The sequence below is a fragment of the Lupinus angustifolius genome, chromosome LG05 (assembly GCF_001865875.1).
Source record: "Lupinus angustifolius cultivar Tanjil chromosome LG05, LupAngTanjil_v1.0, whole genome shotgun sequence".
In the NCBI taxonomy this organism is placed as follows: domain Eukaryota; kingdom Viridiplantae; phylum Streptophyta; class Magnoliopsida; order Fabales; family Fabaceae; genus Lupinus; species Lupinus angustifolius.
In genome coordinates this window covers 26,032,254-26,054,918 of record NC_032013.1, presented here as the reverse complement: position 1 = coordinate 26,054,918, position 22,665 = coordinate 26,032,254, and the positions used below count along the sequence as shown (strand labels likewise).

Sequence of the window (22,665 nt, the reverse complement as noted above, 5' to 3'; positions counted from 1 at the left end):
AATTGAAGGTGTTGTTGGATAAACAATATTAAATGAATTTCTATCAAATGGTTTGTTAGAAAAGCATAACATTGCAGTGTGTCAAGACATAAGATGAAAGTTTTAGTTTCTTGTTCCTCGTTCCCTGTTTTTGAACCAGGAGATGTGGTATTCTCTGTTCCTGATTTATGGATCTGAAAGTGAAACATTCATTTACTTTAAGAATGATGCCCTGCCTTTATTAGTTAGTTTGTTTATACTTTAATCTGTAGGTCATGTTCTTATTGTATCAATACTCATACATAACTGTTTCTGTTTTTTGTGTGCTTTCTTCCAGGCTTTCCATATAATGCGCTTTTAATCAAAGGAACTCTTGGGTGATTTTGAAGTATGTGCTGAAGTGTTGTTTATTGGAATTAAGTTCAACTTTGTTTCTTTGATTTCTATGATTGTGATGCTTTAAGAATCTCTATTAATTCTTTATCTCATGAATCTTGATGCATTCATTTGTTGATACGAAAATTCTGAGTCCCCATTTTCTATTTCTCACATTTATCTTAACACCATCGTATATATCTTTCCACAATAGCTTTCTAAGCATCTTCTACAATTGTTCTACATATCAATGAAGACTTTTGTGAATAATGAATGATTCATTATTCTCCAAATCAACGAAAACTTGTGAAGGATTCATTGACCGCGAAATTCTAGACCAAGAAGGTTGCATTATATGTTGGAATACATCATTGATACCCACACTCTAAATGTTCATTATTAGTAGCTTTAGACTAAGCATCGAGCATAACATCTTAAGCGCATGTTGGTTTGCAATAAGCAGAGAAGTGTCATCTCTGAAATTTTTTGTGGAATATTAATTCCATCTTTCAATAATCTACAGAATTCAATTTTATCAAAATATTATCAGAAAAACAAATGGTACAATTAAAACAAAACCAGTTTCATGAAATTATGCAATGGTTATCCAAAAATTCAGGACATGGCTTTGTAAAACCTTCCTACACCACACAACATTGGCAAAGTTGTGTTAAGCGGCTCTCAACCAACACTGGCTCACACAAAAAGAAAATACTCATCTCATTCTTACCCCAAATGCGTAGATGATTGGGTAAAAATCAATTAGAAAAAAAATGTAAGGCAAAAAGTATTACTTAAATAAAGCAACTTACTTAAACAGAAAGAAAAGTCAAATAGTTGTCTTAATCCAAAAATAAATCCAGGCAATAAAATTCAACAATAAATAATAGAGATCATGTAGAAAGGAACTGCACTTAGTCCACTTCCTCAATCTTGGGTCCTGCACCGCTTCCACCTGAAGGAGCATCAGCATAATCAGCACCACCAACATCTGGGCCAGCACCACCCTGGTACATCTTGGCGATGATTGGGTTGCAGAGGCTTTCGAGTTCCTTCATTTTGTCCTCAAACTCATCTGCTTCTCCGAGCTGGTTGCTGTCTAGCCACTGAATAGCTTGATCGATGGCATCCTCGATCTTCTTCTTGTCATCTGCAGCAAGTTTCTCAGCAATCTTGTCATCCTTGATGGTGTTCCTCATGTTGTATGCATAGTTTTCCAATGCATTCTTGGCCTCAACCTTCTTCTTGTGCTCCTCATCCTCAGACTTGTACTTCTCAGCCTCTTGCACCATCTTTTCGATATCTTCCTTTGAAAGTCTACCCTTGTCATTGGTGATGGTGATCTTGTTCTTCTGGCCAGTGGTTTTGTCTTCAGCAGAGACATTCAAGATACCGTTGGCATCAATGTCAAAGCACACAGTAATCTGTGGAACACCCCTGGGAGCAGGAGGAATGCCGGAGAGTTCAAATTTGCCCAACAAGTTGTTGTCCCTGGTCCTTGTTCTCTCTCCTTCAAAGACCTGGATCAACACACCGGGCTGGTTGTCAGAATATGTTGAGAACACTTGTTCTTTCTTTGTTGGAATGGTGGTATTCCTGGGGATCAGGACAGTCATCACACCACCGGCAGTCTCGAGACCGAGGGATAGAGGGGTGACATCAAGAAGTAGAAGGTCCTGAACCTTCTCGTTACCCTCACCACTCAAGATTGCAGCCTGAACTGCAGCACCATATGCAACAGCCTCATCGGGATTGATGCTCTTGCATAGCTCCTTTCCATTGAATAAATCCTGGAGAAGTTGTTGAACCTTGGGAATTCTGGTGGAACCACCAACAAGGACAACGTCATCAACGCTTCTTTTGTCCATCTTAGCATCCCTCAGACACTTCTCAACTGGCTCCATACACTTCCTAAAGAGATCCATGTTGAGCTCCTCAAATCTAGCACGAGTGATGGTGGTGTAGAAATCAACACCCTCGTAAAGGGAGTCGATTTCAATGGTGGTCTGGGCAGTAGATGACAAAGTCCTCTTTGCTCTCTCACAAGCAGTCCTCAACCTCCTAAGAGCCCTGGGGTTGCCGGAGATGTCTTTCTTGTTCTTCCTCTTAAACTCTTGCACAAAGTGGTTCACCATTCTGTTGTCAAAATCTTCACCTCCAAGATGCGTGTCTCCAGCTGTAGCCTTCACCTCAAAGATACCCTCCTCAATAGTAAGAAGAGAGACATCAAAGGTACCACCACCAAGATCGAAAATCAAGACATTCTTCTCACCAACACTTGTTGCCTTCTTGTCGAGACCATAGGCGATTGCAGCGGCAGTAGGCTCATTGATAATACGCATGACATTAAGACCAGCAATGACACCAGCATCCTTGGTAGCTTGACGCTGAGAATCATTAAAGTAAGCAGGGACAGTGACAACGGCATTCTTCACAGCAGAGCCGAGGAAAGCCTCAGCAATCTCACGCATCTTCATGAGGACCATAGATGAGATTTCCTCAGCAGCAAATTGCTTGTCTTCACCCTTGTAGTTGACTTGAATCAATGGTTTCTCAGCGGGACCAGAAATGACCTTAAAAGGCCACAATTTAATGTCACTCTGAACTGAGGCATCACTGTATCTACGTCCAATCAACCTCTTGGCATCTGAAAAGAGAGCATATAACATAAATAAGCCATTTCATAAAGCATATCATAAACAGACAACTCAGTTTATCATGATAATATTTGAGTCACTTTTTTACATGTGGGTTAGTTTGTTAAACAGAGATAGTTAAGATCAGTTGCTAGATTATTTTGTCTGCTATCATATTAGGTTTTTGGTATATGCAAGCCAACATTAATGCAACCATCGATTGATTTTCGAACATAACATCAAAGCATATCAATGATACAAATTACAAAAGGGTTAAGTATGTTTTAGAATGGCGTATCCTAAACAATTAATATTTGTCAAAGTTCCTACAATACAGTGGATTTACAAACACAGTCTCTTCTGTATGCTATAAGAAATTGTGCATGTACGTTATTCATGACTTATATTCAACAAAATAATGATAATTGAAATCACTCCTACAGTTTTTTCTAGAATGTTCTAAGTATGTTATACATAAATTATATTCAACAAAACAATGATAATTGAAATCACTACTACAGTTTTTTCAAGAATGTTCTAAACACGTTATACATATCTTATATTCAACAAAATAATAACAACTGAAATCAGCTTTACAGTTTTTCTAGAACGTTCTAAGACTTACTATGCTATCACAATATCAAATCAAAATCATAAAAACAATTATACTAAACAAAGAGAAACACAAGGCAAATCTCATATAGTGAAGATAAATTAAAAGAAAAACAGATCTAGTGAACTCACCGAAGACGGTGTTGATAGGATTCATAGCGACTTGGTTCTTAGCAGCATCACCGATAAGACGTTCAGAATCGGTGAATCCAACGTAAGACGGTGTGGTTCTGTTACCTTGATCATTAGCAATGATCTCAACACGATCATGTTGCCATACACCAACACACGAGTACGTTGTTCCGAGATCGATTCCGATCGCAGGACCTTCTCCTTTTCCAGCCATTAGAATTCGATTCTAGATGCTTCTTCTGTGAATGAAAAATAGAAGAAGAGAATGAAGTTATGAAGATGAACACGGCTATAGCGAAGAGATGAGATTATATAGGTAGGGTTTGAGGGTTTTTCCAGAATGTTCTTTCAGATTTTGAATGCGTATGAGCCGTTGGATTTTGATCTGATTTTGGGTATGAACGCTCATTGGTACCCGCTCACACGGAATTGACCTATTGAGTAGTTGCCGACTCGGAACTCCTATTTGATAACACGTCTGTTGTCTCACAATATTTATCACTCGATGTGCTAGTTATTATGATTGGTTGGTTGAGAAAATGTATTTAAATTAAAATTTTAATAATTAATTATTTTTCTGACTAATGACAAACAATGGCACATGAAGTGATATATTGTTTGAGAAAGCAAATATCTACTATTTTGTGATATTTTTTTGTACCAAATTAGTATATTTTGTTTTATAGGATAACTTAATGTATTTATGTAAAGTTTTGTAGGTGGAATATGTATTATTAGTGTAATATTTTATATATATTCATTATATTATTTATTATTCTATATTATTTTTTTTCCTGGAAAATCAATGATAATATAATGATTGATAATCAAATAACAATATATAAAAGTTTTACATTATACATATTTTTTGATGTAATTATATTAAGTTATATAAAGTAATAAATGATATAAAGTAAATTCTACTAAATTAGGAAATGATATAAAGTGAATTAATAAATAGCTTTTCCTTTAAAAAAATAAGAGAGGAAGGTTATGTTAGGTTAGTTATTTATTAGCAAAATAATATATCATGCTACTAAGTTCTTCTATAAATCTATCAACTAAAAAGAAAGTAACATATGGTATAAAGTAATATATTATTTATTAATAATTAATTTACAATTGGTATATATCACGTATGAGGATTTAAAAAATGACTTAGGAGAAGAATATATGATTAATTTATTCCTTAATGTGTAAAGTGTAAACCAAAAAAGCTGCTTCATGCCAACCCCTTATGTGTCTTTTCAAGGGCACGTGGTTAATCCAATCTACGAAATTGGGCCTAATGGATATACATATCTACATGATTTTGCCAAGAAAAAAAAACTACACAGTTATTTTTTGGGCACTGCATTTTTTTTAATTTGAAGCCCGTTAATTAAACAATACAATATGCTTACCTCTATTTTTTATCCACTTTCCTACTCTTTCACAAAAAGCCCAAGACTCTTCTCTCTCACTATTAGGGATGATAATAAAAATCGAACCCATAGATACCTGCCCGAACCAAACCTGAAATTAATGAGAAAAATCTGATGTGATTGGGTTAGGGTTTTACCCAGGTTTAAATTTCGTGTTCGGGTTCAGGTTTGGTATAGCAAAGACCATAACCTGAATCAGCCCCGAAGTAAGGTAATTCAATTTAAAATTGAAATTTCTATCATTTGCCAATTATTTTTAATTTCTAATTTTACTTTACATACTATTGGATCTTCAAACATAAAAGAAATGAAATAATACAAGAGAAAATATAAATGTTGGAGAAAAATTACACGAAAATAATATCACATTTTCCTTAATAGTTTATCATTTTTGGGGTTTTTTCGGGTTCGAAGATGATATTTTTATTTTTAACCCCATTGAATTTAGGTTCGGGTTCGGCTTTTAAATTTCGAGTTCAAATTTGAATATATGCAAACCCGACCCCGACCCACCCCATTGTCATTCTTGCTCACTATTTTTCTTCCTCAAACCCAAACTCCATTCTTACAAATAATTACACATATAAAGTAAGAGACAAATATTACACGGAATAAATATGCCAACAAATATTTGCAGATTATTAGTTGGCCCATATGAATTTGTAACTCATTTTTTTATCATTTTTTATAACCCGTAGTCTTTTTATATCACATTCACGATATTTTAATACTAGTTTATATTATTTTATTTTTTCAGGAATAAAAATGGTACATATGAAAAAATTTCAGGACCAAAATGTGTATATACTTTTTATTTTACTATAGTATTAGATGTCATGTTAGATGGAAGATTTATAATAATATGGTGACTCTCCTCCTATTTCTATGGTGAAATTAAGTTATTTTATTCTAATAATTTGGAATGTGTTTGATTTGTTAAAAAATAAAGGACAACACAACATAATATAATTTGCTCTTGTTTAATTTCTAAAGTGACTTCAGTGTCCCAAAATTTGGTTTAAAAATACAACAAGAACTCCATTTCCTCCATTAAAATATGAGACATAACGTACACAAACTCCATCAATGTACCCCAAAAAAAACTCCACCTCCTCCAATAAATTATGAGACATAACACAAAGTCTATTTCCTCCAATAAAATATGAGACAAAACTTTGTCCATCACACTCAAATATAAAAAAATTTGGAATGTATAGGGTTATATATGGTAAAACGGGCATGTCCACCTACCCCGCATTTCTTTGCGGGCAGGGCATACATTTATTGTCCATTTGCTTGTTTTGCTTAGCCCGTTTTGTCCGTTAAGTTTACGGGCATTTTCGTTGGGCATGCGGGCGACCCATAAATACAATTTAAGAAAAATATAAAAAATTTCAAATAAATTATGATGTAATATGATTTTTATTCCCTAAAAAAATTGTAATCTAATGTAATTTGTTAAACTTCATATAACATATCAAAAAAATTGTTAATTTTTTATCTACAACTACTTTATTTAATTTATTATATAAATTTTTTATTTTTTATAATTATTAAACAATGTCCGCAGTCACCAGTTAGCCCGTTTGAAAACAGGCAAGACATTGAATTTTGTCCATTAAGCCAATGCGGACATGGTCGCACCCGCTTAAATTTTCCTGGACATTTGCGAATGCGGACATTTGCGGGCCCGTTTTTCCATCTCTATATAGGGTGCACATCTATGTACCACAATCAGAGTCACTTTATGTGTCATGAGATTATAATTGATTGAAAAATGTATTTAAATTAAAATTTAATTATTAAGTAATTTTCTTAAGTTTTTATAACACATTAAGTGATACAAATTATGGGAGAAAAGATGAACTCTAGAATATACCACTATCACATTGATCCATTATATTACCACTGCCACCATATACCACTCACTGCCACCACCTACAGCCGTTGCCGCCATAAGCGCCGCCACCATCACACCATTCTCAATTCAAATAATGTGCATCAACTCAATTGCCACAGCTGCTACCACTTCCACAACTACTTATCTTTATCATCGTGTTAAAACTATCATATCTAAAGGATATGATGATATATATAATTTACAATTTATAATGTCCTTATGGTATGCATCTACCATCAACCAACATAGGAAACAAAGAAAAAAATTCTGCTACTCATGTTCATCAAGGAGCATAAAACACATCCTTGTAATAATTGATTGTTTCTACAAAATGGTGGTTAAGCGTCAGTATTGCTTCACGTTCAGATTTCAAGACTGGGAGACGAAGATTCGCTCACTAGCAAGAGGAGGTATTAGAGTATATCATCGTATTCAACACAATTATTTCAAGCTTGGAATGCTTGATACATTCCAGCTTGCGGGGGAATGTTAAAATAATTGAGTTTTTGTTAGTCGATTAGTTAATTTGATTAGGGTAGTTAGTGTTTTCTTTAGATGATTCAATGTAACTTTGGAATTCAATTCAATTCAGTAACATTTTTTCATTCTTTCTTGTTTATCAAAAATCTCTCTTATCCATGCCTACTACCATTTTAACACACAAAGTAACACCGTATATACTAAGCCAAGTGAAAATAATATTCTTGTAGTTATATTGCAGAGTAAATAAGATGCCATGCATCACGAAAGTCAAGTTAGTTGCTTACGGTCTAAGCTAAGGTGTGCAAAAAAATTGTAAAATGTATGAATATATAATAAAGTATATGAGTTTTTTATATTGTAATTATATATCATTCACTGATCATAATTAATATTTATTCATTATTAACTCATAAATATATATGGACGAGCAATATATTCAAGTAAATTGATCATGCAAAAATATTTCATATTTAGAAAAAGATTAATAAAAAAGAATTCAGCTTTCATAGATAGCTATATTTACATAAGCAAAATGTGCATTAGGTGGGTAAATCACATTTTAGACTGGCCTTTGATCATGTAGATCAATATTTTATGAAAATTAATTTATTGTCATTTTTCTTCTATATTTTTTAGAATATTTCATGGCAAAACGAATTGATTTTTTTTATAGTCCTCTAATTGTTGTGTTGAATTGGTATAATATCCAGTTTGCTTGTTATTAAGTATCCAGTACAATTTTTATATCTACGAGTTTAATAAAAAAAAATCGTTTTTAATATCACAAAATAGTATAAGTAAGAAAATTAACATGATTGCCCCTCCTATAATCCACAAAATTCGTTATCATATTGCATTCATAATTATATTTAAATTAGTTTATAAATAATTTAACAACAGTAGTGAATATGCTCTAATTTAAACAAGACAATAACAACCGTTTTAAAAGAACATAGTAGAAATATTGATTTTTTTTATGTAATGCACTTAGAGTACTACGTGCTTGTTTTGGTAAGTGTATCTCATCACTTTATAAGCAATAAATTAATCTTTTTTAGTACACGACTATTTGATCACTTATATGAATAAAAAATTTGACTATTTGATCATCATAAAAATTTAATGAGATTTTATACCACTAGACCAATATCTTATTGATTTACTAACTATAGATGACAAGCAAAAATGTATATAAGATTATTAGGGTTTAGGATAATTACCACGTGATGAAAACCACTATAAGTTGATAAAATAATTATCACACTAAATTTAACTGTTAACTTTAAACACAAAAACAGTGTAAGGGGATTGATTAGTGGGTTGGTGAATGGATTCGGTGCCTCTCATCAACCTTGCTTCAACCTATGAAGTTCTAAGCACGTTTTAATCAATTATCCATGGATTTAGTTTAGTTTTTTTAGTTTTTTTAAGTAAGCTTAGTTAAATTTTAATGAAGTAGTAGCTTTTAAAAATATTATAAAGCGACTTACGTCAGTAATTGTTTAAATTAACGATAAATGTACACTAAATTAAATATATATCTATTTATACCGTCAATACCAATTTATATATACACATATAATGTTTAATTGGTAGTTACCTTTATACTAAACTTGTGGCACATGAGTAAATATATCTTGTTTTTTTTTTTAATTTAGTTGCCATATTTTAGAAACTTTAGCTGCTTTATTGAATTAAACATTCAATATTTTAAAAATTCATTGATATACTATTAGGGTTATAATTAGGATTTAATTGGTCATTAATATACTAAAAAATTATGTTATCATATGATTATTATTAATTTTATGGAGTCTGTATCCGACCCACATGAAGTCTATATCATCAATTTTATATTCATATTTTTAGTTATTTTTTTCATTTTTCTTATATTTTTGCAGATCATCTTGCTAAATGTTTTTCATCATTCTCTAATACTCATCTTTTTTTTTTGTTATCGAGTTTTCCAAAGGTGCATAACTCCTATCTGATAAACCCTTTTATTATATATTTTTTTGATCAACCCTTTTATTATATTATGTTTTCCTTTTCTGTTCATATCTTTCATGGATTGCATTTTATATAAATAACTTTTTTATTGAGTTTGTATTTATATCATTTACGATTTATGTTTTGATTTGTGGTGTATTGGTGGTCAGCTTTATTATTTTTTAAATATTGATCCATTTTTAATGAATTACTTATTGTCTATTATATGTATGAATTTGAACCCCTGAACAAATTAAGAGGTCTGAACTCATTATAGTGCTATCTTTTTTTTTATAAACATTTTAATGTTATTAATAGTACGATTAACTTTTGCTTTAATTAATTCTTATTTTGGACAATTGTGATGCTGATTCAGAGCACAACTAACTTATACATCTGCTCTATAATTTTATTTTTAAATCTTATGCCTTATTCTTTTCTTGTTTATATCTAAACAATTTTTCATGTAAATAATTTTCTAGGTAGACTCACTTTCATAGCCATAAGTCTATTATGACATTTTTTGTCCCTTCTTTGCACCAAGAACTTTACTAACAGAACCAAGATCCTAAGCTAAACTAGTGAGAAATAAAAAGTATCAACTTGTTAACTTCAACAATTAAAATCTAATGATAATATACGTATATATTGTTTAAGAAAGTTATTAAGACATTTTGTATTGAAAAATAATAACTTTAATAATTGGAGAAATACTAGATTTGGATTCTAAGATTGAGTTATTTTATAGTTTTTAAATAGATACTTATTAAAACAACACATGTTTAAATGACACATTTTTTAGTCAAAAGAGCTTAATATCTATACACTGTTAATATAAAAATTTACACACTTATTATATTATCTATTTGGATTACTATTTTTTAAAAAGTCAGTAATAATTAAACATGAATGTGGTAGATGTTATAATAATAATGTATAAAGTGTGAATGAATAATTTTTTTCTCTTATTCAAAAGCTTCATCTAAATGCAAATGAACCTGGCCTACGGGATGAATCATATTCATGGATTGGAAAATTGATTTGGTATCTTATTTTAAAGGGTTTTTTTATCAAATCATTCTAATTATTCAATAGTTGCTTTAGCATGTTTGATAACATATTGTGTCTTGTTATGAAATTGAATTGTCTTTTATTTAATGTGTTAATAAAATTGTAAAGCCACAAACTCATAATAATAATAATAAGGGGTATTATGTCTTTTGGAAGTTATCTTTCTAAAAGCAAGTAACTTTTGTCTTTGGGATGATTATAATTGTCAATAATTCAATTCATGGATAATATTATAAATAATTTTTGCATCCACCAACAACTAACATCTATATTATAGAATTCCTTTGTTATCTCAAGTATTTAAGTTAGTTTGTCAAATACCATGGATACAATTAACTAATTAATTATATGAGTACAAGTTTAAGTTACACATGATCAACTAGCTTCAGAACCATAGACATATAGCACAGAATTATGCTCACACTCCTCATATACCAACATTATGTAAGTGATATATGACGAGGAAACCCAAGAGAGGAAATGCAATTGATGCACTCTTTTATTTTGTGTGGATTACATGTATTAAACAGTGTCTTATTCTCTATCCCAAACTAATTATACATTGACACATGAATAAAAGAAATTTTTTAAAAGTAAAAAGTAATAAAATGTAATACTCTGATTGACTTAGTACATAAAATGAGACATTATTCAAACAAGTGATATGTGTCCCTCTCCTTTTATCAACTCCCTTAGCTTTCACTTGCATAATACAATTATACAAAGCATCTTAGTACTCAATAATTTAATCCAGTCCTAATAAGTCACTACTATATCTCTCATTTATTTATTTTATTTGTTATACACATGTTTTAACAAATAAATAAAAAATCGATGTACCAACATCACTTATTGTACAACAATTGATCTAAAATTCTAATATTTTATCCAAAAACAAATATTTCTTACGTACAATATTCTCATCATGGAGCACTCTCATACTGGGATATGTCCTTATATTCTTTCTTTCTTCTAGTATGTCTATAACTTGACCTAGGCACCTTTCGCCGGAGCGGCAAGTGAGCTTTCGACATCGTTGTCGCCGGAATATTCATGCCGCTCCTTTTCGCAGGGGGAGTTACCTACTCACCTTCCTCCTCGAAAAAGCTATCCACTTTTGTTTATGAAACATTAATTAGTTTCTACCAAATAATCAAAACTAAACATGGCATAGGTGTGGCTTTTGTTGCCTTGAATCTGATCCTAGTTATACCCATGCATGATGAATTGGGTTGCAAGCCAGTGTTGCCATGAACATGAAGCCCTAGATGAAGCCTACATATTCATAACCCTAACCCTAGAAGGTGTAATATTAATTATTAGGGTTTTCACAAACCTCATAGGGATACACTCAATCTTTGAAAACTTTGTTTCTTCCTTTGTATTTTGCATCAAAGGTATCAAAACTTGTGTTGCTAAGTTGCATGGCGTGGATGAATGGGGAATTTTGTTGCAGATTATATATCAAATGCATGTGCTTGGAATTTTTTGGAGACTTTTATTGTAGCTATGATGAACATGATCCATGTGAGGGAATTTTGGCACTTGGGATATTGGTGAACACAAAAGGGTTGGTGTAGCTTATTGTTCTTAACAAAAAGGGAAAATATACAGATATGAACATTCATATTCTTTTCTTGAAAGTTGAAAGCAATTCTTTTAATGGATATAAAATTGAAGGTTGAGAGCAATCATCTAGAATGGGTATCATTACATTGGTAAAAAAAACTCAAAATGATGCTTAAGAAAATAAAAGAAAAAGAAAAACTATACCTAATTATAATATTCCTATGATTGATATAAGAAAATAGTCTGCTAATTTGTAAGTTTAATATGCTCTTAATAGAATTTCTAAAAAGTCCGATATTCCTTTTAAAACTATCCAGCATAAGCTTTTCTACTTTCGTCTTATTTTCAGTCTAATAATTTTCATATCATTGTATGTTGATTATGATGCATGATATTTTCTTTCCCATTATATGCAATCTAGTTTTCAACCTATCTATTTTGATTGATATAGTTGTGTCTCTTTTCTTTGTATGCACCCACATTTCTCATTTGATTCTTTAAAGAGTATTCTAAGGATATTCATTAGCATTCTCCTCAAATAAACCAAGTTTGAAATTCATTTATTTAACTAGCTTTAATTGAATCCAAGTTTTATGCAGTAATTTTTGTCTTTTACATAAACTTTCAACATAACTAGTTGTTTGTAAATTTATGTATATCTACTATTTTCATGTTATCACCACAACATATCCGAATTCTGTATTTCTATGAGGTAGATTAGATTTTTAATAAATTTGAGTTCATTCTTAATTGTTTTATATTTCACTTTCTTAAATTCACATTTGTTATGGGTGAGACTCCACCCTCAACCTCTTACACCCTACCATCTAACCACCTTGTAACTTCGTTTTTTTATTGATGGTGGAACTCAAACCCACAACCTCCTGCACTCCATTCCTTACGACCACCCTCTTCAGCATCAGACCACCTTATGACTCCCAGTATAATATAATATTTTAATTTCACGTTTCTGAATGATTGGAGTGGAAGACAGAATCCCTTCAATGAAGTGAAAGGCAATTAGTCCCATTTAATTTCCATGTAATATAATCAGTATCTCACTTTATTCTTATGCTTTATTTAAAATATTGGGAATCTCACTTTGGTTTAGAATCTCATAAGAAGCATTTGTTCCTACATTACAACTCAGTGAACTAGTCATGCATAGTGGCCAAACTCATGCCTAATAATATTATTCTATATGTTAAAGTGTTAGGATTAACTAAAATTGAATATTTTTGAAAAATGAAAAGATACACAGAATAAACAAGTATAGATCATTATTAAAAAAATATTGTCATCATCTATGTGTTAATTGTAATATATATTTTTTGGTCCAAGGGTATATCCATCACATTTTGGGAATTGTAATATATTCTAAAAAAAAAACCAAAAAATTCCTTAAAAATTAATATATTTTAATTGAATCGAAGTTTATTTTTTTTAGCTTTTTTATTCATATGGTAATATGTCATTTTCTTGAGATAGTGAATAGTGGATGAGACACGATTGAAAACATTGAATCTTTATCATGTTTGAGATTCTCTTCATGTTTTGGTCCATTTATGTCGGTGTGTGAACTCACTTTGAAAATGTGCATGCAACATTTTTAAAACAACCATAGTAGACCTTGCATGATTGGTCTGCATATTATATAAGATTAAACCAAAGTTTAATTCAATTTTATTTTAATTTGGACAATTGTGCATTTTGTGGTGCTGATTCAGAACACAACTAACCTTCTTGGTGGAATTGATCCCACTAACTTGTATGATTGTTTTCTAATTTTATTTTAATTTTTATGGTCTTTGATGTTCTTGTTTATATCTTAACAATTTTTTCAGGTAAATAATTATTCTAGGAAGACTCACTCTCATGACGGAGTCAATCATGATATTTTTTGTCCTTTTGCAACACTTTTTTTTTTTGTTGTTTTTAAATGAATTTTACTGATTATTTTATATTTGTTTACATTTTTCAATAATTTAAGCAACTCAAGCCAAAATTACCTCCAATTATACAACTCTACTTCCGCTCTTAAATGGATCTCACAAACCTACTTTACATTTATATTTCTCTCTTATAACAATTTTCTTCAATTTTTTAATGTTGACTCATAACTTGAAGAACAATGCTTATTTAGCTTACCGTTGTGAAATAAGAACAAGAACGACTCTTCTCCAATGATAAACTTGGACGAAAAACGTGTTTACTCTCCACTAAAAACTTTACTATAGAGCTAGAACCAATATCCTATGCTAAAACAAGTGACAAATTCAAAGTATCAACTTTCTAATTTCAACATTTAAAATATAACGATAACATACATGTGTTTTTATGATATTGTTTAAGAAAGTTAATAAAATATTTTTTACTAAAAAATGATCAGTTTAATACTTCATAAAATACTATATTTAGATTCCAAAATTCACTTATCTTATATTTCTTAAACAATACCCTAGCCCCTAGGTATTTATTAAAACAACACATGCTTAAATCACATCATGGTTTATCAAAAGCTTCATCTAAATGGAAATAAACCTACCCTCTTAGATGATTTCTATTCATGGATTGAAAATTTGGTTTACTATCATAATTTTGAAAGAGATTTATCTAATCATCATTCTAATATGAGAGTTGCATGTTCGATAATAGATTGTGTATTGTCACGAAATTGAATTATGTATATTTATGAGTTACAAAATTTATAGAGCCATTCAACAAACTCATAATAATAAAAGGGAGAATGCTTTTTTTAAACCATCTTTCTAAAAGCATGTAGCTTTTAGACTAGAGTTGTGAATAATTCAGATAAATTATACTTAATTTTTTGGATATTGATCACTTGTTTCTATTCACATTCCTCTTTGGTGTCCTAATTAAATGAAAATGTAACACTGAATTAAAAAGAAAAACTTTATAAACATAAAATAATATTTTTATATTACTTGTAATAAAATGATTAGTCAGAGAATATACTTGTTTTATGATAGAGGATCCTCATTCTAAATTTTTCATGAACCGCAAGTTACATCTATATTATACAACTTCTAGTTTGTGAAATAATTTTGATACAATCAACTAATTAATTTTGTTAAACAAAATGATATCTTATCATATATCATATGACCAAACAAAGATTAAAAACTAGTATCCCACATACTTATATAATACATATAGCACAGAATTATGCTCACACCCCTCAGATACCAACATTGATGTAAGTGACATTATTTTATTTGGTTCCACTAATGGTAGCTCTTTACCTTTTTGGGTGAGGAACTAATCCTTTTTGAAGTTTGTGACCACTCTTCTTAACAAGTGTTGCTTTTCAAATCTTTAACATTGGGGATCCAATGAGACCTTATACCACTTTACCAACATCTTATTAATATGTAAGTGACGTTACGACTGCAAAAAAGTATTTCTCCAAAATTATTCTTCAAAAAGTATTGGATGGTCTTTGCTCCCTTTGGACTATTTGTTTAGTTTAAATGCAATTGATGCACTCTCATCCTAATCCAAGAGAGAGTGCTTCTCTTATCAACCATATTCTCTCTCACTCCCTTAGCTTGCACTTGCACTTGCACAATACAATTATACAAAGCCCCTTAGTACTCAAATTAGTCCTAAGTCACTCTTTCTTGTGCATCAAGTTATTACCACCCTCTCCTTTTCTTGATAAGAAAAAGTTTCATTGAGTAAGGGAGGAACAAGTATAAGTAATACTTCTCCCTGGCAAGAAAAAATTATGTCAAAAACAACAATTGCTAACACAAGAGCAGATATATGGCGATTTCGTTTAATTTCGGCACTAAGAACAATCTTGGCATGCACCATAGTTGGTTGCACCTCACTCTATTCCCCTGAAAATCTAAGACAATACCTTGAATTCCCAGCTTTTTCTTATGTGACAACAATCCTATTAGTCTCAGATGCAACACTTGGTGACACATTAAGAGGTTGTTGGCATGTCCTAATTGCAACACTCCAGGTTATGATCTTATCATTGCTTAGTCTTCATGTGAAAGGACCTGAGTACTTCGATAACCGAGTGGCAGCGCTGGCAGTGGCGGTTTGTTCGTTCATGGTGGCACTGCCGGAATCAACACACTTGATGACTAAGAGGATTGCATTTGGACAGCTTGTGATTGTTTATGTGAGCACAGTGATACATGGTGCACAAAGAGGAGTGGTCATGCATCCAATTCCTGTGGCATCATCCACAGCACTTGGAGCTATTGCTTCTGTTTTGGCCATGTTGTTACCATATCCTAGACTTGCCTATTATGAGGTAACTTTTGTTTACTTGCAAAACAAGCTAGACATGACATAAAAGTAAATAATTTCTTAAAGCAATTTCCAACAAAATAGGAGCAAATCAGCAATCTTGTCTCCATGTTCATGTTTGCACATAATTCTATTAAAGAGAAAGGAATTTTGCTGAGTATAGGCCAGCAGTGTTGGGTAGGGTGATGAACAATATAGAAAACTGAAAATATCTTCAACACTTGTAGCAAATTTAACATCATTGAGAAGAATCTTAGTATTTTTGGTAATCTATGATTCTTTTCAGAAATCATCAGCGAACTTCCACAATTGTTTTTAACCAACCATAAAACATTATCTTGCAACATTTGTGTGAAGTGATTTATGAAAGCAAGTCATCTACTAACAACAAAATATATTTGCCTCCAAGTGATTGCATACCTGCATATATGCTTAGCATCTATGTCCCAAAAATACATGAGCATATATCCTTAGCATCTAACATTTAACATAGATAGGGGTAGAAATAGGCCAGATTAGGGTTGAAAATGAGTCGAACCAACTTAGTATTTGTTTGAAACTTGACTCATTATTTAGTTCATGAACCAAATGAGCCGAACTTGGGTTGGATGCAGTTTGACTCATTAGGTTCATGAGCTGGCTCGATATACACACACATATATAATATATTTTTATGTTTTCGAACTTAACCGATCAGTTCATGAACTTTAATCGAGCCGAACTCGAGCTAAAAAAATAACTTGTATCGAACTCGAGTCGAGTTTTGAGCTGAACACATTCTTATCGAGCTGAACACATTCTTATCGAGCTGAACTCTAGTTCGACTCGATTCGACTCATTTTCAGCCCTAGGCTAGATCATATGTCGCAAACCGCCTATAACAAGATCAAGCCAAACTTCTTCATAAGCATGTGAGAAATTTAAACAAGCCAGGAGGACTTAAATGTTTTTAAATGGGTAAACAAGTCAGACAAAAACAACTATATATTATATTTGCTCGACTTATTTAAGGTAAAGTTTGTCTAATTGCTACCCCTAAGCATTGAATATAGAGCAAGAATATGATAGGATATGATCTACAATGTAAGTCACAATTGTGAATTTAATTGTGGTTGTAGTCATAGTCGCATTTATTTTATATTAGAATTGTGCAAGCAATGCTAACTCAACCGGAAAAGCTATCACATAGGGTGAGAGATCATGCCTAAACCTTTATAAGCACTAACTTGGTCATATTCCACCTGATGGGGACTTATCTTAACACATCCCATTTGCCACAAATATGGAAACTTGTGGCAAAATAAAATTGCGATAAAATTGTAGAAACTCTCAAAACCGTAATACATCGACAACAATTACGGATGTAGATCACATATTAAATCTATGACAAAGTAAACAAAAGGAACTGATTCATAGATAAAGCTTATTAGCAATGGATTTGCACCACAATCTATTCTTGTACTATTGCCTTAGACAGCTGCCCAAATAATTATACCCTATTCCCCAAATCCATAATGATTCCTAGACAATATTCAAGATTGTAAGAACCCAACATCATAGAATTAGAATATTTATGTTTAGGCTTTTGGAAATTCCTTGCACATGGTCTATTGTAGTAAAAGTGCAAATTGTTGTGAATGTTAAATTCATTCATCCAAAAGTTGACAACAAATAAAGCAATTTTCATTTTCTCTTACTTACAGACAAGACAGTTCTACAGATTATACACTGAGAATGCTGCTGAGAGGTTGAATTGCACTTTGGAGGCCATAACTGCATCAGATAACTCAACTGCTCTTGGTTTCTCTAATCAAGCCAAGTCCCTCTCCATAGTAGGAGCCAAGCTTCGCCGGAGAATCCGAAGCAACCTGGTAAGCTAACAATAACAGATATCTAAACTTCTAAAGCAATGATATCAACAATGAGGCTGCAGATGAGTCTTTTCCTTTGCTTACGAGAAATTGCGTTGATTTCTCCCGATGTTTAATTTAATTACATTCATCACCTATTTTGCGTCCAAAGCAACACTTGAAGATGTCAGTGTAATTACAATTATCATTGCTTTAGAAGAGGTAAATGTAACAGCATTATAAGATCAAAAGAGATAAGTGTATCTTTGGATACAATAGATGTATTTTGACTAATCAAATCTCAAGGGTGATCACTGTGATTTTCCTTTGTTGTGGTACATGATAAGGTAAAATATTTCGTCTTCGATTTTTCAACAAACAGGATGGAATGCAATGGGAAAGGCCTCAAACAAGATTTTGCAATCCCCGAAGCATCGACCTGGAAGAAAAACTGCAAGACTTGGAGACACCAATAAGAGGGATGGACATTGCTCTATCAAGTTGCACTTCTTTTCCGGTCAGCGTCATTGATGAGAAGCTCAGAGGTGTCTTGCTCAACTGCAGAGGAAAATTCAGCCAAAAACTGGACCAGAAAGCTAGGTGCTTTGCTCCTTTTGATGCAAAAACAACTGCAGAGAGCAAGAAAGAAATCTTTAACAGAAACCTTACCATAGCCGATAAAGATCTCCCGACCTCGTTCTTTTTATACTGTGTACAACTTCTCCTGGATGACTTGCTCCTTGCAAAGAAAACTGAACACATTGTTGAAAAAACTCAGAAAACTAGAATGATCAGAGAGTTTGTTACGAGCTTCATGCCCAGCAAGCACAACTTGGTGTTTGCATTCAAGTGCTCGCTTTCGTTAGGCCTTGCTATGTTGTTTGGTTTAACATACAACAAGGAAAATGGATATTGGTCAGGGCTGACAATTGCCATAAGTTTCGTGACTGGACGACAACCAACATTCTCAGCTGCGAATGCGCGAGGGCAAGGAACAGCAATGGGATCGATCTATGGTGTCATCTGTTGCTTCATTTTCAAAAGATTTGGGGATTTAAGGTTCTTATCTCTTCTACCATGGGTGGTTTTCTCTTCTTTTCTAAGGCATAGTAGAATGTATGGACAAGCTGGTGGGATTTCAGCAGTTATAGGAGCCTTATTAATCCTTGGTAGGAAACACTACGGCCCTCCAACCGAGTTTGCAGTTGCACGAATCGCAGAGGCCACAATTGGACTCATTTGCTTCATATTGGTAGAGATTCTTTCACAACCCTCAAGAGCTCCAACTCTAGCAAAATCTGAACTTTCTAAGAGCTTGAGGACACTTCAAGATTGCGTTGGTAGTATTCCGACAACTATACCCAGCCAAAGAGATATACCATCTTCAAGTTCTCAAGCATTGAGAGAAGGACAGCATAGGCTAAAAGCTCGTGTGTGTCGATTAGAAGAGTTTACAGCAGAAGCTAAGTTGGAACCTAATTTTTGGTTCCGGCCATTTCATAGTGGCTGCTACACTAAGATGCTTGAATCTCTATCAACTATGGTAGACCTTTTAATTTTTGTGGCATACTCAATGGAACAGGTCACAAGATTGTCGCAGAAAGACGGAGTATGTCGCGTGGACTTCCAAGATCGAGTGAAGGATAATATAGAGCTTTTCAAGAACAGAATTGGCATCAGACTAAAATGTCTCGAGGCGATAATCAGGATGAAATCCATTCGGAAACTTGTAAATGATTTGAAGATTAAAAATCTTCCTTGTGACGTTGAATCGGGAGAATATGCGAATGCCGAAGCATATACAACATTGAGTGGAAATGATGAGGTTGATGGCATTACAGGGTCTTTCCTCCAACTTCTGGAGGAGTTGGCGAATAAAACTCAATTTAACAAAGATGAGGAGATGCTTAAAGACCAACTCCTACTTCATTATAGTTGCATGGGATTCTGCATCAATAGGTTGATGAGAGAAACTTTAAAGATTGAAAGTGAAGTAAAAGAACTAGTTATATGGGAGAATGGCTCAATTGAAGTAAATTTCAAAGAAATTTATTGTAAGATCAGCACCCTGTGCTCAAGGTAGCATGGCCCTAGTGTCCTACCACTAACCAATATTATATACCATAACCCTTTCTCTTTTAATAGTTTTGATCCATTATCAGTATTATGTAATATAATTTAATATATAGGTATAATATATAGTCAGCGTTTTTCGTAGAATAACTCTCAATGAAAGGAGCCTAACTTAAAGGATAATTGTTATATTATTCAATGTGAGACTTTACCCGCATTTTATTTTCACTAACCAATAATTTGTACATGGTATCTTATATAGAATCAACTAGCTGCAGGGGAAGCAAGGGTTCCAAATCCAAAAACTGGTTTTTATAGCATTTAAAAAGAAAATTGAAAATTTGATGTAGTATGAAAGAGTACACATCTACTATGACCATTTATATCTTATGACACACATAATATATTTAAATTAAAATTTATTTTTTAAGTGTTTTTATAACCATTTATATCTTATGGCACACATAATGACACTCATTATGTGACAACATATATGTTCCAGCATGAACTCTATTGAATAAAGAAATTAATTACCTAATTCTTCTATGCACACCGGCAACATCCATGGCAAATATATCACAAAAATTACCTGTTGCTCCAATTTCATTTTCATTCAAAAAAACCAATTAGTGTAAGAAGAAAAAATTAATTTTTTTACTTAAATAATCTATTTATGAGTTGAGTTTTGGATGAAAGAAGAAAAAACAACAAAATGATTCACAATCATCTCACAATGTATTTCATAATTCCGAGGTCTAATATTTTCTTTGTTTTTCTCCGAAATCCAACTCATACATGTAGCTTATGGGTTCGTGAAGTGGGTGATCTAAGACTGGGTTTTGTCTAGAGTGATGATTTTTGTTTGTGTTTTGTTAAATTTACGATAATGGGTTGGTAACATTTTTTAAACGGCCCAATGCCCATAACATTGCCATGTCATCGATCCGAAAAGAAACATTCACGATTCATCCTAGCCTTAAATAACACCGCACAAATCAACGGTTCTAAATTCACTAAACCACACAACACGGATCGCTATTTTCAACCATCGATATCATTTTAATCAACAGCCACTATCGCTCAAATCCCAATCTTGAAAACTTCTCTTCCCTCTATATAAACAATAATAACTTGCCTCATTACTCAAACATTCTCATCTCATAAAATCAAAATCAAAATCAAAACAAATCACTTTTCAATTCAATTTCGATTTCAATTTCGATTTCGATTTCGATTTCAATTTCAATTTCTCATCATCTTCTTCGAAAATGTCTGGTCGTGGAAAAGGAGGAAAAGGTTTAGGAAAGGGAGGAGCAAAACGACACAGAAAAGTGCTTCGTGATAACATTCAAGGAATTACCAAACCTGCAATTCGTCGTTTAGCTCGTAGAGGTGGTGTTAAGAGAATCAGCGGTTTAATCTATGAAGAAACTCGCGGCGTTTTGAAGATCTTTCTAGAAAACGTTATTCGTGATGCTGTTACTTACACTGAGCATGCTAGGAGGAAGACGGTTACTGCTATGGATGTTGTTTACGCTCTCAAGAGACAAGGAAGGACCCTCTATGGTTTTGGTGGTTGATTAGGTTTTCAGATCTAGGGTTTCGATAGTTGAAAGGTGGTGTTGTTTTGTAAATTTTTCCTTGTTTCTGTTGTTGGATTAGATCTTAGGTTCTGTGTTGTTTTAGATCTGTTTTAAATTGAAATGAAGCAATGAGTTTTTTCTTTTACATATATGGTTTGAAACTTTGAATTGTGCATTTTTTTTTATTTTGGTTTTAAATTTTAAGTTCTGATTTTTGAATCATATAATTGGTTAATTTTAAGATCAATAATTGAAATTAACCAAGTCTAATTCTCCCATAGCTTATAGCAAGGTATTTGATGAGTTCATGTGAAACAGAAAATTGGTGAGTTTATATAAAGCAAACATGTTAATAGCCATGACTATACCACAACAAATGCAGGGTTTTAAATATTCTACATGTTGATTTTTGAACATGAAGAACAAATATTGAACAACATAATGAGGTCATTTTTATTCACATGGCACAATAGAATAAGGTTTATGAGTCATTTTGATCTTTTGCTTCTCTCCAAATGAAGAAGATATCACCCATGCCCGAAATCTCATGCACACCATTGACGTGGTGTTCACTTGTGACTCTTCACTCTTTGCGTACCTATGTAATAATGGAACTCCCCAGTGGTTGGAGGCTCCCAGGTCACAGTTTGGTCCAACAGCTTTAAACAACTTCAGTTAAACTACAACTACAACTAACTG

At 32.5% G+C, this 22,665-nt stretch overlaps 3 protein-coding genes across 3 annotated transcripts; 2 read left to right on the top strand and 1 right to left on the bottom strand.

Moving 5' to 3' along the window:
* LOC109348423 (heat shock cognate 70 kDa protein 2-like) lies at window positions 1,127-4,001 on the bottom strand. The gene is made up of 2 exons (XM_019588855.1): window positions 3,735-4,001; window positions 1,127-3,001 (listed from the first exon to the last, which is right to left on the bottom strand). The coding sequence occupies exons 1-2, from the start codon at window positions 3,946-3,948 to the stop codon at window positions 1,269-1,271; spliced, it is 1,947 nt and encodes a 648-aa protein (XP_019444400.1). The 5' UTR covers window positions 3,949-4,001; the 3' UTR covers window positions 1,127-1,268.
* LOC109348425 (histone H4) lies at window positions 3,686-22,115 on the top strand. Its single transcript, XM_019588857.1, has 3 exons — window positions 3,686-3,693; window positions 17,585-17,590; window positions 21,606-22,115. Exon 3 carries the CDS (start codon window positions 21,652-21,654, stop codon window positions 21,961-21,963), a length of 312 nt encoding a protein of 103 aa, XP_019444402.1. The 5' UTR covers window positions 3,686-3,693; window positions 17,585-17,590; window positions 21,606-21,651; the 3' UTR covers window positions 21,964-22,115.
* On the top strand, window positions 15,708-20,402 carry LOC109348422. Its single transcript, XM_019588854.1, has 3 exons — window positions 15,708-16,464; window positions 18,164-18,331; window positions 18,693-20,402. The coding sequence occupies exons 1-3, from the start codon at window positions 15,922-15,924 to the stop codon at window positions 20,391-20,393; spliced, it is 2,412 nt and encodes an 803-aa protein (XP_019444399.1). The 5' UTR covers window positions 15,708-15,921; the 3' UTR covers window positions 20,394-20,402.

Excerpts from the sequence above, each read along its gene's own strand:
- LOC109348423 (XM_019588855.1), bottom strand. The coding sequence starts at position 3,948 with ATGGCTGGAAAAGGAGAAGGTCCTGCGATCGGAATCGATCTCGGAACA. Across the intron at positions 3,002-3,734 it reads TCCTATCAACACCGTCTTCG|ATGCCAAGAGGTTGATTGGA; the intron begins GTGAGTTCACTA and ends CTCTCTTTTCAG.
- LOC109348422 (XM_019588854.1), top strand. The coding sequence starts at position 15,922 with ATGTCAAAAACAACAATTGCTAACACAAGAGCAGATATATGGCGATTT. Across the intron at positions 16,465-18,163 it reads CTAGACTTGCCTATTATGAG|ACAAGACAGTTCTACAGATT; the intron begins GTAACTTTTGTT and ends TCTTACTTACAG. Across the intron at positions 18,332-18,692 it reads GGAGAATCCGAAGCAACCTG|GATGGAATGCAATGGGAAAG; the intron begins GTAAGCTAACAA and ends TTCAACAAACAG.
- LOC109348425 (XM_019588857.1), top strand. The coding sequence starts at position 21,652 with ATGTCTGGTCGTGGAAAAGGAGGAAAAGGTTTAGGAAAGGGAGGAGCA.